At 37.8% G+C, this 16,918-nt stretch overlaps 1 protein-coding gene across 1 annotated transcript in view; it reads left to right on the plus strand.

Moving 5' to 3' along the window:
• Nucleotides 1–16,918, plus strand: part of THSD7B (thrombospondin type 1 domain containing 7B) — a 730,694-nt gene that overhangs the window by 273,065 nt on the left and 440,711 nt on the right. The window contains exon 6 of the mRNA XM_004774248.3: nucleotides 1,247–1,444. Within this exon, the coding sequence (XP_004774305.2) occupies nucleotides 1,247–1,444 (198 nt within the window). The remainder of the gene's footprint in view (nucleotides 1–1,246; nucleotides 1,445–16,918) is intronic.

Raw genomic sequence — 16,918 nt, forward strand, 5'->3', positions numbered from 1 at the left:
CCTGGCTTTGTGACCTCTCATGTTCCCTAACTTGTCCTTCTCCCAGCCTCTTGTGGGAAGGGTAGTAGGGGGTATCTAAATCTCATGCTGAGAATTCGGTGTTCTCATACACTCCATTTTCTTATCACAGCCTGTCTGTTGGTCTCTCTCTCTTTGAACTTACCCAGAGGAATAAGTGAATAATTCCTTAAAATGTTATCACCCAAGAAGATCGGTTTCGTTAAAAATAAAAGGAACTAAAGAAATTAAACTGGTAAACAGAATTTGGTGGGTTAGAGAGGGGAAGTAAAATAGGAGGTCCACGCAGGCATAACCTTCAGAGGTGATATGTCATAAGGGCCAGAGATGGAAAACTCACAGACTAAAGGGGTTGTATCTAGTTCTCAGTCACTTTTTAAAAAAATTTAGGCCACTTTGTTTTTTAAAAAGATAATTTAGTTAAACATGGAGTGCTGTCATATAAAAACAAAACACATCTTAGATTTCTGTCTTCTTGGACACAGATTAGGAGCTTAGTTAACAGAGGGTCCACATTCCCTCATGGCGACAGTCCATGGAAGCTGCTTCAGAGGAAGCACACGTCCTCCGCTTCGCCACACACTTCAGCACTCCCACAGTTGTATGGTTGACTCATTTCCCTCAATTTGTACCTGCTTGGCTCTTGCAACACTGAGTTTGTGACTCTGTAAGCTCCTAGCATGTAAGACCTGTTTACATCCTTAGTATAGTGAGGCGCTGGGCCTTAGTCCCACATTACATGTCGAGCCAAGATGGGGAATGCAGCCCAAAGAAGTACTGTCTTCACAGAGCAGACTGACCTGGAAATCTCAGGGAAGGAATCCAGGGAAATATCAGGGCATGAAGCTGTGAATTTTTTCCACAATGCCAAAAACAACAGAAAAAAAAATGTGGGTTTATCTCTGTTGAGGCTATTTCTGGGAGTCTTCCTTCACTTCTGCTGGTTTATGGAGGCCATTGGGCACAAGCTACTTACTACTTGGTTTGGTTATGTGTGGCATCTTCAAGGTTGTTAAGTCTTGGAGGACAGATTTTCTACTCTAGTTCTTGCCCATTTTCTTTCCCTTTCTTTTCATATCGCCCCTCCATTTCCCCTAAAAGAAAACACCTTAAAATAATACATGTTTTAGAGGACGAAATAGAGGTTCCATCCTTTTCTATCTGCTGCTGTTTTTCTTCTGTTGGATAAAAATGGAATCCTGTGACCCTCTTGTTTTTTCCTTTTCAGGATTTAGACTGAGACGGCGCCATGTCCTCATGGAATCCACAGGGCCTGCAGGCCACTGCCCTCATTTGGTGGAGTCGGTTCCTTGCGAGGATCCAATGTGTTACCGGTGGCTGGTGTCTGAAGGGATCTGTATCCCTGATCATGGAAAATGTGGCCTGGGGCATCGCATCCTGAAGGCCGTCTGCCAGAATGACCGAGGTATGAGGCAAAAAAACATGGGTTGCTAAGTGATATCTGCCCTGTGATGTCACTGCTGTCTAACAGGTCCTTCTCCTGAGGGAGAGAAACACTTAAATGTAAGTATTTACATGTAAGTCAGATGCCACATTGCTGCAAGGTAAGCTGCCTTGACTTATTAGGCCACACTCCAAAAGAAATTTGTATGATTATGCCCGAATGCTATACAGTGAACCTAGAGATTTCTCTGCAGTTTTCAATTTATCAAGACAGAGCATAGAGAATTCCTCTGAGTAGTCGTCAGCTTATCAATACAAAACAAGTTTTATTTGCCTTTTTTTGAGGTCGATACGTAACATGCCTTTATATATTATTAACAAATACTATACCTTGTAAAGGTTTCAGGGCTGCAATTCTTCCCAAGTTAAAGAAAAAAAAATACTAAATCTTTTCATTTATCTAACATTCGACCAGAATCAGTTCGAGACATAATACTGACATTTCTAAGGATCCATTTTTACATATAAATTGTCAAGATTTACAAAACTATTGAAGATGGTATCTTTCCTTAATTGCCAAGCTTCTCCTACAATGGGTTGTTTGAAATGAAGGGTGATTTAGAAAATATGTAAGTCACACGGAAATGAGAAAAGTGACATTTTTAAACCTTTATCTTACAATTTAGAAAAAATAATCAATCTTTTGGAAGAATATCAAGTGTGTCTATTAATGCCATTTATAATGCTCTTGGTATGTGGAATGGAATGTTTTGGTTTATGAAGTGAAGTAATCCATAGACTACAAGAAATTACAAGGTGGATTCAGAGTGGCTATTTGCTTCCAGATGGGACTGGCATTCAGCAATGGTTTCCTTTTTCCCCTCCTTCCTGTACCCTTTCTTCTCTTTCTTTCACTGGCTCCATGCCTTTTCCTCCGTCACTTTCTTCCTTTCTTTCCTTCCTCCCTCTTCTTTATTTTCTCCTTCTTTTTATCTGATCTTCTTACTTTTTTTTAACCACTGACTTAATTGGGCAGATACACACATTATGAAGCAATATAATCGGTTATCTCATGAAAGGTATTTGTTTAATTAAATAGAGGTCAACAACACATTATACAAAGCTACATCCTTTTTGACTGAGTAGTTACAACTGATTGTGGCTTTGAGTATTACCAAATAATTTTTGAATTGTGGTAATATATGTATAATTTATTAACAGAGGCAAATAAGATCACTTTTGTACTACTTTCCTTTGAATTCAGGAAGATTAGTATAGAGGTTTGAGCCTGAAGTCTGAAGTCAGCCAGGTGGGAGTTTCAAGTCTGCTACTCACCTTCTAGATGATCTCAGGAAAATTAATTAACTTGTGGAGTCATCCTTTCCCTCAGTTTGAAATGGGGGTAATAAAACCTGCCTCTCACTCTCAGATTGTGAGAGCTAAATTGGTTATATAAAAGTGATTAGTGAAATGTCTGGCACATAACCATTCAAAATAAGCGATAAGCTTATTTTACTTATAATGCACATTTATTACTGTTGCCCTGGGGGAATTGTGCAAAGAGCATTCTTACATAATATGAAGATAATAATGAGTATTAGAAAAACCACACTACTTCTTCCTCCCAACCTCCCACGGTGGAAACGAGGAGATCATTGGTTGAGTCCCAATGACAAATGACTGTCAAGCTTTGTCATCTCACAGCAGGTATTAGAGGCTTGTCATGATATATTATGTCTATAGGGCTGAGGAGTTTTTCACAATTTGTTCTGTGCCTTCTATGGTATTGCAGAGTGTTACATTGTGATCTATAATTAGAAATAAATATTCTATAATTAGAAATAAATATTCTTCCCATTTCTGGCACAGAGCTGCTAAAACTCTTGAAACTTTCTGAGCTATAAGAGCAATGGGAGCATCTTTGGTTATATTTAGTCTCTTGCCCTCAGTTGCTGAAATCCCTTCTAAAAAGGTGACATGGGTATGTTGTGACTCAAAAAAAAAAGAGCTTGTTATTCATAACAAGGGCTTCCCCCACAACAGCGTTTATGTTAATGAGGTGATTTGTGAAAAGCACCTAAGGATTGAGCTGGTCGGTCCCCAGAGGAACTAACCAAATGGAAGGTTGTTTGGAACTTTCAATCCCAGGGAGGGAGAAGGGCTGGAGATTAAATCCAACACCAATGACCAGTGATTTAATCAATCATACAGATGTAAAGAAGCCTCCATAAAAACCCAAAAGGATTCTGGGCCTGGAGGGCTTCCAGGTTGGTGAACACGTGGAGATTTGGAGAGCATGGTGGGTAGAAACCCTGTGCCCTTTTCCCATCCTCTTCCATAAGGCTGTTCCTGAGTTAGATCCTTTCACAGTAAATTGATCATCTAGTATGTAAAACAGGTTTCGTTAATTCTGGCAGCCTTTCTGGCCAATTAATCAAGCCCAAGGAGGGGATTGTGGCAACCTCTGATTTATAGCCCATTGGTCTAAAGTGCAGGTAACCATTTTAATGGTTTAGGCTGGACTTGTGATTGGCATCCTGATTTGGAGAGGGTTGTTGGAACCTCTAATTTATAGCTGGCTGGTTAGAAGCATAGCTCACTGTTAGGTCCCCCAATAATGGGTCCATGATCAAAGGAGCGAGACAGATAGAAAGCGAAGGTCAAGCAAAGCTTTATTTCGCGCCCCGCATCGTGAATCGAACTGACCAGTCGGGGCCATCTCTTACAAAGAGGTAACACTTCCCTGCCTTGCCGACTAACTTTTAAAGGTCAAAGGCCATGTGGTTGAGCCTGGCCACACACAGGTGGCAGATGAGATTATAACACACAGAGAAAGTTGCATAGTCATGCTAGGTCACACACGAATGACAAATTGAATTACAATTTACCCTATAGTAGATATTTGAACTAGCCTATCACCTTGGTCAGAATTGGCGTCCGAAAGGTGCCCAAAAGGCAGGGCCCACACTCATTGGTAGCTAGGGAGGCAGTATGGAGCCCCACTGATTGGCTGTCTCCACCTGGCCTGACCTGCCCTTGTATTTGGGCTTTGTTACCTGTGACTAGTTTCCTGGACTTGCTTTTAAGTATGTTCCCTGAGTGGAGGGCAGGGTCAGTTTAAGTTTTACTGCATAAACAACAAAGTCACTGTTTAACCAGATGGAATTGCTCTGGCTAAATAGGCCCTTACACTTACCTGGGCTTGCAGTTGGACTCTGAAGTAGAGGGCAGACTTCTAGGACTGAGCCTTTTACCTGTGGAACTAGATGCTACTTCTAGGTAGTATCAGGACTGAGTTGAATATTAGGACACCCAGCTTTTGTTGGAGGGTTCTGTGGTATGGTGTGGGGAAACTGCCTCTCCTCCCTCCACACCCACTGAAAATGGATGTAGCCTTCTTTTTTTGGAGGTATCAACTTTACCATTGTAGAGCACCTTAGGAGGTTTTTTTTTTTTTTCTTTTCTTATTCCTGTGAAAGGACAAATTTTCAACATTGACCTACACTCTCAATTTCTTTGGGGGAGAAATAGAAATTACTACTGGTTCATATCAGTCCCATGAAGTCTTTATGATTTTTACATACCTGAATGGCTCCCTAATCATTTGTGGGTATCAGCCATGTCATGCTTATGAGAACATGCTGGCCTCCTGGTAGCTGAAGCAGTCTTTTGTCTAGTGAGAAATTGAAAATGTAGTCTGGTTACACATTTTGCAGTTCAGCTTCTGTGAAGTTCTGGATGATTTATGATAGAAGTTTAGCAAAGTGCTCCTTTTTGATTCTCCACATATTATCATAGTCTTTCCATACCTAAGGGAATGGACAGAACTGTTGACACTCATTTAAATGCTTAGAGAGAAAGAAAAAGGTTGAAATATATTTAATATTTTTAATACTGTTTAATATATATTTAATAACTCATCTGTGATTTTTTTCTTGTAACATTTGACAGTTTTCTTTTAATCACCCTGAATTTATTCATTGTTTTATATGCCCTTTATTTCAGAATTTATTTAGAGTTAAATGGGTAAGATGAAAAGAAATATCTTCATTTTGGTTGAAGAAAATAAAAATGAAAACTCAATCAGGATAGAAGCCTGCTAATTTGCAAGGGTCACTTACTTAATTTTATATATATATGTAATAACATGTTATATATATATATATATACACACATACACACGCAGACATGTATGTATGTATGTATGTATGTATGTATATAAATCACTCAGCATTCCTGCAGAATATCTACATCCCATTCAAGCCAATAGATTTCCACATAGCCTTGATCAGGATTCTGGAAGACTCTTAACAGTGTCTTCCTGGGGATTTGTGCTGCTAGTCAGACATATTTCTCTTTCCCAGAAGTCGAAATGATTAGCTTAATGATTTAAATAATTAATTTAAATCAACAATTTAATTTAAATCAACAAAATTAAAATGATTTAAAATTTTGTTTTAAATTTACGTTTAAATTTAAAATTTGATTTAAAATTTTGAAAATACAGAATCTCTGTCACATTGAAACCAGTAAGTAATGGAAATAGCAATTTGAGATATGAAAAACCTTTTGGATTTAAGAATTGTAGTTAAAAGATCCAAATAATCATTTATGAATTTTTACAGCTCTCTGTGCAGAAGGTATGATTTGACTCATTCTCTACTTTGATTTATTAATGATACTGTCCAGTCTTATGAAAGTTCCTGTGTCTCACCTGGCTTGTGATTGTAGCAAACAATGGGTTAGTAATACTCATTTTTAGGAAGAAAATTGTATAACAGATTACATGAATGAGGATTCTGATTTGGAATCTGCTTTCTAACACTTGGAGTGGTCAGTGAGCTTTGATTTCTTTCCTCTGAACAACATCTTATCATTAGTCTGGGTCAATAGAAGTCTACTGAGTATAGAATATACATAGGTTTTTCTTGTTTCATTGACAAGCAGGTTTCCTCCATGTCGAAGAGGGCATTTGAAGGTAAATGGAGTGTGATGCTGACCTCATACCCAAGCCATTCCTCCTTTAGATTACCAAGTGAATTCACTGTGTCTTAACTTTGTTTCTCAAACTAGTTCATTGTTGCCACGTTTCATTGGCAGTTAATGAAAGTTTACCATTATATAACATCTTCCCAGAGCAGGCTGGGAAAATTCCCATAAAGCCAGGGCAGTGAATAGCAAATTACTAGTGCTTCAAAGTCACCCCTATTCATTATCTTTCAAGTATCCACAATGCAAAGTGGACAGATGACACTGTGAGACCATCGGATGAACACCAGGCTGTTTATTGGGGCAGTCAGATCGTGAGTACTCACCACCTGCTTTGCTCCATAATTTGCTGGCTAGGTTATGTTGAGGAAAAAAAAAAAAAAAGAGTGTATATTTCAGCAAATGTCTTTATTCAGAGGTAATCCATTGTACATTCTGTACTTATTAAAAGCAAATACCTATGTTGTTGTAATGCAGAGTAGACTACATTGAGATGAATAAAGTTTATGTGTTGACAGGTACATGGAGCTAGGGTTCTCCAGTGTTACTAGAATGCCCCTTTGCACACAGGGATACTTATTTTTCAGTTGCCTTAGATTTTATCCATGCAAATATTTTTCTTAAGTGGTGTACATATTTGCAGAAAAAGCTTGAGGAAAGATTTCCCATCATTAGGGTTACTTTGCTTTTCATTTCAGAGGTATTTTTCTTGTGACTTCTTGCCTTGTACCATTAACCGTGAACAATCCGAAAATGTGATATTTAATCTTGGATAAAATGGTATATTCTTATAAGCATGTGCTTGTTAGTACTCGTAGGAAGACTTTAATTGGTAGAGAGCATGTTAAAACAATCATTTAACTGAAGCTGATTAAAATTTTTCTAGTATATTTCATTCTATGAGTGGAATGAAAGTTTTGTTTTATTTATTTATTTTTATCTTTAATTTTCAAGAAATGTCCTTTGGATCAGTTTGAGAAGATCAAACACCATTCAGATAAGTTATTTATTGGAATATTTTGTGAATTGCCAGAGTTCTAACTAGAACCCCTTTTGTGTTTTCAAGTCGTATTTTCTAAACTTTGATCATGCTCTATCTCATTTTGGTCAACAAGTGCTACTTTACTTGTTTTCTGTATTTCTTCCTTTTCTTACAAGACTTTTTAATTGCTATTTCAGTCCAATATTTATTTTCTTATATTTCAGGAAGAACAAGGAATAAATATTGGTGAGGTATTTCTTTGCCACACAAGTATAATCTGTGGTAAATTGTCCTGTTAAACAGACTCTACAAATTAGAACCACCACAGAGAATACAGAGCCTCAAAATAAACTTCAAATAAAAATTTTCTGAAACTTTTGAACAATGTCACTTGGTGGACATAACGGTGTAGTTTATTAAGATGTGCCGGGGAGCAGCAGGCAGAGAGAAAGTCTCTGGAGAAGCAGGCTCACCCCGAGCAAGGAGCCCAATGCAGGACTTGATCCCTGGACCTTGGGATCATGACCTGAGCAAAAAGGAGATGCTTAATGACTGAGCCACCCAGGCACCCCAAGATTTGTATTTTGAAAGGGATAGTAGAAATTTGGATTTTTTTAAAAGTTACCAGAAGGTAACTGTTATGATTACACTGATAATTTTTTTGTTTCTATCCCAAGAAGAAACACACACACAGACACACATACACATCATACTTAACTTTACATAAAGTTTTGGAATTTTAAAACTGTATTGCCAGGAGTTCAGAGGGGTCAAAGGAGAAGGGGATAAATAAAGACATGCATTTTGTATTAGCAGTGTAAATCCAGAGATAGACTTTTTGAAATAGTCAGATATAGCATGTACTGTTTTTTCCTGCTCAGATCTGCTGGGCCATATACCATTTCTGTGCATATCAGTCCCCAAATTCCAGCTGACACTACCTGGCTTTCTTTGGCTGAGGAATTTCTCTGCCCACACATGCCATTAGAAGTGCCAGGGAATTAACAATCCCAGGGAGCAGACTTCAACCAATGATTGAAGGTTGTATGAATACCAGCTTCCTTTCCCCTCAGGTGGGGTCCCCTTGAGATGCCTGTTCTGTGCTGTTTCCTAGTGAGAGGAAGCACCACCTACTCATCCTGGAGACTGATTTGGTCACATGCTTTCTCATCCTCTCTCAGCCTCCTTCCCTTTCTGTCTCATCCCCAATTCTTGCACTGATTCTCTGGAATTACACCCCAATAATACTTGCTTAAGAAGCTTGGTCACAGGGTTTGGTTGTGGTATGACTCAAACTGAGACAGAAATGCCTGCAAAGGTATTTCATAGATCCATTCCTGTAGAAGAAACAGGATCCAATTTTAGCCATACCATATTGATGATAACATTTAAGGAAACAGATTCTAAGGAAGAAATGAGATGAGCTCAATACTTTGAACAACCCTCACGATTTTTTTAAAAGATTTTATTTTAGAAAGAGGGTTAGGGGTAGCAAAGGAAGAGGGACAAGCAGACTCCATGCTGGGCATGGATCCCTTCCCACCAGCCTGAGATCATGACCTGAGCCGAAGCCAAGAGTTGGATGCTTAACCAACTGAGCTACCCAGGCACTCCTGAACAACCCTCACTGTTTAAAATTATTTGGTAATACCAGATGGCTTCAATAGAATGCTTCTGTCCTCCCATGTGAAAGCATTAAAAAAAAAAACAATATTGAGTCCCATTTTTTTCCCCAGTTAGGCAGTGCTGGTAACTTATACCATCCTCCTGAGTCTTGTTTTCCAACAGTTGAGCTATTTTATAATGGGGGCGGGAAGGGCTAGCTAGTTTTTATTTTGTAATGGATTCTGAAATGTACTGGAATATTTCTGAATAAGAACAAGAAAAAAAAAGACTTCTTTTGAATATTAAAGGAATTATTTGTGTAGGAACACTGGGTCTGAAGTGTTTGGGGAACATGTTCTGTATCCCCTGTTGTAGATCAGTCATTCAAAACCTACAGTGTTAAAATCACCTGTCGGGTTATAAAAACACTAGTCATCAGAGAAATGCGAATCAAAACCACAATACATTTTCACCTTACACCTGTCAGCGTGGCTACTCACAAAAAGACAAGAAATAACAAGTGCTGGTTAGGATTTGGAGAAAAGAAAATCCTTGTGCACTGCTGGTGAGAATGTAAATTGGTACAGCCACTGTGGAAAACAGTATGGAGGTTCCTCAAAAAATTAAAAAAAATTGAAATACAATGGGATTCTATTTCTATTTCTATTACTGGATTTTATCCATAGAAAACAAAGACCTTAATTTGAAAAGACATATGGATCTCTATGTTTATGGCTGCATTATTTAAATAGCCTAGACATGGAAGCTACCCAAGCATCCATTAATAGATGAATGGATAAAGAAGATGTGGCGTATATGTCCAATAGATTATTACTTAACTGTAAAGAAGAATGAGATCTTGCCATTTGCAGCAGCATGGGTGAGCCTATTATGTTAAGCAAAATAAGTGAGACAGAGAAGGACAAATATCGTATTATTTTACTCGTATGTGGAATAAAAAAAACAAACAGAAATAGACCTATAAATACTGAGAACAAACTGACAGTTGCCAGAGTGGAAGGGGTAGAAGTATGGTAAAATGGGTGAAGGGGAGTGGGAAACACAGGCTTCCAGTTATGGAATGAATAAGTCAGAGGGAAGAAAGGTACAGCATAGGGAATATCGTCAGTGGTATTTTAATGGTGTTGTATGATAACCAATTGTAGTTACACTTGTGATGAGCATAGCATAGTGATGAGCATAGCATAACTAATAGACTGATCAAATCACTATGTTGTACACTTGAAACTGATATAACATTATGTATCACCTGTGCTTCAATTAAAACCACACACACACATACACACACACACAAATGGAATGGCCTCCCCTCCAGCATTTCTGATTCAGTAGGTCTGGAATGAGGCTCAAAGATTTGTATTTCTGACAAGTTCCCAGGTGATGCTGATGGTGCTGGTGTAGGGACCACATTTTGAGGGATACTGTTCTAGGCAGAAGGGGGCTTGTTGGCAGCCTCACAATGTTAGTATATAACAGAAGTACGCTACTGCAGTGACAGATGTGTCCTATATGTAGAATCAACAGTATTGATTCTAATCTGTTGTTTCTTATTTCCTGCTGGGGAAGTTATTCTTGAAATCTATGAAATATATTACTGTCTTTCCAAAAGCAAGCAGTGAGTAAATATTCTTTTATTTCTTTATTGTTACCTAGATGGATTACTAAAAGATCAAATAGTGGAAAGCAATAGTGTACTCTTGCAGAAACAGAAGACACACAATATGTGAGATGAGTTATTTAGGTTTAGAGGAGAGAATTTTCTTTTTCAGCAACCTATCTTTTTCAGACCACCAACTGGTAGCATTTTGGTGTCAGTGTCCTTACCGAGGGAAGTGTGGTGATGACAAATACATTGTATTAAATTTTGAAATGAACCTGACTTTGCAGTTGGAAGTGCCAATAAGATCAGGCTGCTATTCACGCTACAGGAACCAGACTGCAAAGGAGATTAAATTTGAGAGTTCCCATAGCCAAGTTCTGCATTCTCTTTCATTTAGATGTTTTGCAGTGAAATTAAAGGTGAAATTTTAATAATGCTTGGCAATGAGGGAATCCAAAAGAGGAAAAATAGAGACTCATTCTAATCAGTTTCACCATCCGGGTTTGACGGGAAGGTGGGGAGTAGATGTAAGTGGTGAATCAATTTAAATGCTAAAGAGAGAGGAACTGCAATGCATGCTGTACAATGCATACTGTACATTGTCAATAAACAGGTATTATATTTTGAATTATTTCCTCTTTCCACCCTGTTACATACCTAGACATTTTAGATAGCTTTTGTCTTGTTTATCTCTTACCAAGATTCCTAAGGAAATGACTGTATTAACATCCCTACCTCATTAATTATAATCTGATTTTTCCAGATTTTGTCATTTGGAAATACCTTAAAGGAAATTAGTTCCTGAGTGTGCCTGTGTGTCTCATAGAAAGGCTGTCTTCTTTTTCTATCTCTTCTGAAATTCTCACTGGGCTGTCTACTTTCTGTTCCCAGTCCATACCATTCAAAGAGCAAAACAACCATAGATTGTACTGAAACCTCAAAATGTAGTTCAAATGATTAAATGGTTAATCTGACCTTCCAGTGGGAATTAATGACAGATTGTCACCCTGACCATTACTTTGAATGTTCTGGGAACGCTCTGAGTTTCCCTATTCCACTGTCCATTCCACTGGTGTTAATAACAGGGACTAGTTAGCATTAGTGGCAGTCTGTTTTCTCATTTTGAAATGCTTTTTAAAGTGGCATTTAGCTGTTTCATATGGCCTTTGGCTGGTCACTCCTGATATAGCATCTCCCCACTTATCATTCTTATGTAGACATAAGAAAAGTAAGGAATATGGATTAAAACATATTCCTCATCTGATGGACAAATTTTCACTGATAGGATAGTCAATGACTAGACTGGGAATGTAGTTGGAGGCTTACCTGTGCTGTACTCATTTGAGTATTTTCAGGAAAATATAATGAAATAAACCTATCCCTGAAAAGCCTACCGTCCCACCCAAAATCTATTAGAAGAAAGTTTTATTTAGGCTAGAAGAAAATTTTACTCAGACTTTATAGTTAAGAATTTTTTAATTTTCTAAATTAAAATAATTTGTACGTATACTGTGTCTAAGTGATTAATGCATCAAAGTTAACAATTTATAGTGTGTAACCCTTTCAGTTGTACTGTTCATTCCATATTTACCAAGTTGAGTGTCTGCTGTGCCCAAACAACTCCATTTTCCATGGAGACCTACCTACCGAAGAAGTAGAAATCAAATATTTAGAGAAATAATGTATTTTATTTCAAAGAAACACAAACTAAAGGGAAAAAAAAAAGTGTCGAATGTTAATTTATGGATATCTTAAGACCATAATACTTTTCTTACCCCAGAGGTGGACTTCAGTCCACAAACATGTAGGAAATCCATAGCTCACACCAAGTGCTACTTTTACCTCTTACTTCTGTGGTAATTGACCTCTAATCATGTTGTTCCCCTGCCTGAGATGCTCATCCTCTTCTTTCTTTGGCCAATCTCATCCTTTGAAACTTGGATTAATGTGCTTTAAAAAACCATCACTTCACTTACCACCCCCCCCACACCTAAGCTGAACTAAACTGTCAAATAAACATCACAGTTACCACCCACCTTAGATTATTTGTCATAGTTATGATAATTCTATTTCCTTGACAGATGATCAGTTCAGAAATGTGCCAGATTGAATCCATCTGAACCACTGAGATGTGAGGAAAGGGACATGAAAAAGGAAGGGTCTTGTTTCAGTTGCTGCCATGATCCATCCTAAGATCTATAGATTTTGTGACTTATGGATGAAAGCTTTGCTGTGTGCAGTAGGGCAAAGATAAAAAGACATGCTGTCTTCTGGAAGGCATTGTTGAACTTGTGAGTCAGCATTCTGAGCACTGGCTATTACATAAGACCATAGATTTCCTTATTGTAAAAGCCAGCTTCTATCACAGTTTATATCAGCTGCTGTAGGAGTCATCCTGATTGATGGGGCGCCTGTCTTCTACGTTCTCATAACACTTTGTGGTTCAGTTGTTAATGTCTTTACCACTTTATATTGAGATTATCTGCTCACTTGTCTTTTTTCCTCCATTTGACTCTTAGTTTTACAAGGGCAGTGACCTTGACTCATTCGTGGTTTTATTCTTGGCATGATGCCAGAGTGTCTGGATATTAAGATGTACTCAATAAATATTTATAGAACTTAAAAGAGTCCTTTCAGTTGATTTACACAACAGCCCAGTTGGGATGTATTATTATTATTCCAATTTTATTGATGAAGACCTTGTAGCCCAGAGACGTTGATAGACCAAAGTCACTGAACTAGTAAGTTCTAACACCAGAATTTTGAATTTCAGACCTAGGACTCCGAATCAGTGCTTGTTCTACTTTATCAGTGTCAGCAAATACATAGCACACACACCAGCAACATTGGCATTGCCATGTCTCAGTCTCCTGCAATAGCTTTCATTCATTTTTTTTTTCTTTCTTTTTAAGTGAGACTTCATCTGAGATTCACTCTCAGTGCTGCACTCAAGGCAACCACTGCCAACTGACTGATATGTCCACAAGATGAAACCCATTTCTAACTGCACATTAAGCATCTTGCCTCTCTTTTCTTTGAGCTGAGCCAACAGCAAGAGAGAGATCATCAGGTACAATGAAAACATATAGCCCACACATGTTTCCTTCTGGCACAACAAAATGTATTTGAGCCAGATATATAGCACTTATCTGGTTTTCCCTGGCAACTTTAGTTGTAATCTTGATCGTATTCAGACAGCTAAGCAGCATAGAATTTATTCATCAGGCAGGATTGGGAGTAGAGAGAGCAGCAGATTCTCTGAAAAAGAAGATACATAAAATCACAAAGGAGAAGGTGGAAAGTAGCTCCTGAGGGACGACTAACTTTATTCCTTCGGAGTAGAGGTATTCCTACAGGGAGGAACGGAACTGCTAATAACACCATACTGTGAAGTCGAAGGAATCTGTGAAGTTGAGGGAATAAAAAGCAAGCAACATTCCATACGCCAAAGTGGTCCTTATTACATCAGAGTTTATGAAAATAAGCTGAAATAGTGATTCCTTGAGAGGAGGATATGATTTTCCTGGGACGTACTGTCTAGAAGGCAAACAGGTCAAAATTACAAGGTGACAAATTTTGGCTTGACATGTGAGTACATGTTCCATTTTAGCTGCCTTAGCTATGGTGACTAGAGTGATGAGCTCATGTCACTGAAGGTGCTTACAGAGAGGCTGGAAACTTTCTCTCAGGGTTACTATGGTAAGCATCTCCACACCATCCTGCAAGAAGGGGTAGCTCTGTCAGTCCTGTGCTGCCATTTGGGGCAGTACAGTTCTATATTGTTCTTGGTTTTCTTGTATTGAAGGATAATTAGCCTCCCTGACTCTCCCCCATAAAATGCCAGTTGTGTCCTCTAGTCATTGATCAACCCAGAATGGCCTCACATATTTTTAGTTACCACCAGGAGGATTTCTCCAGATGGCAAAACAGACCAGGGGATGCCCAGTCTTCCCAAAGTTATCAAGAAAATGTTATATTTAATTAAATAATGAATTTTAACTAATTAGTTAATTTAATAATAATAAAAATCAAGATGAGGAAATTTGAAGTATATTTTGAATGCATTACAACTAAAAGCAAACACCCCCAAAAATAAATAAAAAAGAACATCAGGCTGCAATTTTAGATTTCAGGAAAATAGGGAATGTATTTTTTCAAAAGGGTAGTCAGTTCCCTGATTAATAAGTGAGGTTTTTTACTGTATAAGCTGTTCCACTGGATGTGGGAGAATGATGTGAGGGAGAAGCTTGACTTCCTCTTTGGAAAGAATAGTGTGGTTAAGGAGTGTGTTTATTGAGATAAGTAGAGCCCTGTTCTTTAAGGAATTGGCAGGAACACAATCTCAAAATCATCTCCATCCAATACTTACCGCAAGTGCAGTTGAGAGAAACATGAGTCCAGATATTCCAAAATCATTTCCTGGATTAAGTCAGGGAAGAGGAAGGTTGTGTCCCTGGAGTACACACTGTTGACAGTCTACAGAATTGTTTTTACAGAATCATTTATTGCTGTGATATCAGCTGCCTGTAGTGTGTCAGGTTATAATACTCTTCCCCATAAAACTCATTGCCACTTCCTCAAAAGATGTGAAAGTTAGGTTCTTTATACTGTTCTTATCAGCATGCTATGTGAGGATCTTTAGGAGAAACACTGGCTACATCAAAAGTTTGCGTATTTCCTGATCATATGCTTAGCTTCTGTTGAATGCACCTTGCAAATTGTACTGTTGATAGACTCCCGTATTGCTTCTGTCCTGGATTCACTTCATGTTCCCCATTAGCTTCTACTTTTCTTCTCTGCCATTTTGAGTATCTCATTTTGAGTGCTGGATGTCATTTTCATTCCCCCACTTGCTAGAAGTGTGACCTTGAGCAGGTTACTGATCTCCTTGGCATCTTAGTTTTCTCTTATGAATGGAAATCAGAATAGGGCCTATGTCATGGGTTGATGCAGGTATTGATTTGATCTTTGTCAGGTTCTAAAGACAGTTCTTGGTTTGTGGCTACTCTGTTACTCTGTAAAGTTGTTAGCTATTTATTTTTAAAATTATTAACTTCTATTTTGTGTAAATGAGCAGCCTTAAAGACTTTATAGACTAAACTGAATGTATAAATGAATGGAAACAATAATTGACCTCAGGCAAATGAGTAATCTCTCAGAGACTTAGTGTCTAGACTCATGGGAATAGGATGCTATTTTATAAGATTTGTATTTTAATTTTTGCTTTTTATTTTGAACTAATTGTAGACTTACAGAAAAAAAAAATGAAGATTTGCAAAAACAGTAGAAGAAACCCCTAATATCCTTCATCCATTTCCTCTATTGTTAACATCTCCACATAATGACAATTCAGTTATCAAAAACCGGAAAATAACATTGGTACAATATAGCTGGTTTTTAGGATTAAATAAAATAATATAAAGGCTTAATGGAGGGTCTGGCAGCTATCTTGATTTTTTCTTGGAAACTGATCTTGTTTGCAAAAGTAAAGTATCTGGTAATCTTTGGTCAGTCTACTTTGATGTTTGAAAATATTGCTTAAAAATGGTGATTGTAAAAGATTTAGAACTTTTGAACTACAAAGTGCACACGTAGCCCAAGCTTCAGGCTTAGATCACGTTCTTGAAAATAATGGCTTTTATTTTTTTAATTAATTTTAAAAAATGTCTCAGTAGCAGCACAATTTGCTATAAAGCTTGGCATATCCCTGTGGTAATATAGAGGAATCATAGTGGCCCCAAGCTCTGATAGTAACATGAGCCAAGAGACTGTGTGATTGGCCATAATTATACCCTTTGTCAAGACAGGGGACCTAGGCATTGATGGATATAGGTCTTTACATGCAGCAGGAATGGACATCTATGGAAAATCAATTTCTTTGTTCTGAAAAATGATTTATTGTCATTTCTAACATTTTACTTTGGGCTGATTTCATTTTTAGAGTTCAAATTTGTTTATGGTGTGCAACAAGGATGAAAAATGCATGTGTTCTCCGGTGGTTTTGATTAAAGATAATGGCACCTTCCACTTATATACTATTTTACACTTTTCAAAACACTTACTTTCATTTGCATTATTTCATTTTACTCCTCACAGCAGCCCTGTGTGGTGGTCATGAGTTTGTGGCTTACCCTCATTTTATGACAGAGAAGACTAAAGGCAAGAGAGGTTTTATGACTTGCCCAAGATCATAAGGCAAAAACTGTGCTATCATCTTCTTCTTTTTTTTTTTTTTTTTTTAAGAGAGATTGTATTTCTTTCTTTGAGAGAGAGAAAGAGAGCACAAGTAACGGGGAGGA

The sequence above is a fragment of the Mustela putorius genome, unplaced genomic scaffold (assembly GCF_011764305.1).
Source record: "Mustela putorius furo isolate JIRA1106 unplaced genomic scaffold, ASM1176430v1.1 tig00003867_pilon_pilon_pilon, whole genome shotgun sequence".
Taxonomy (NCBI): domain Eukaryota; kingdom Metazoa; phylum Chordata; class Mammalia; order Carnivora; family Mustelidae; genus Mustela; species Mustela putorius.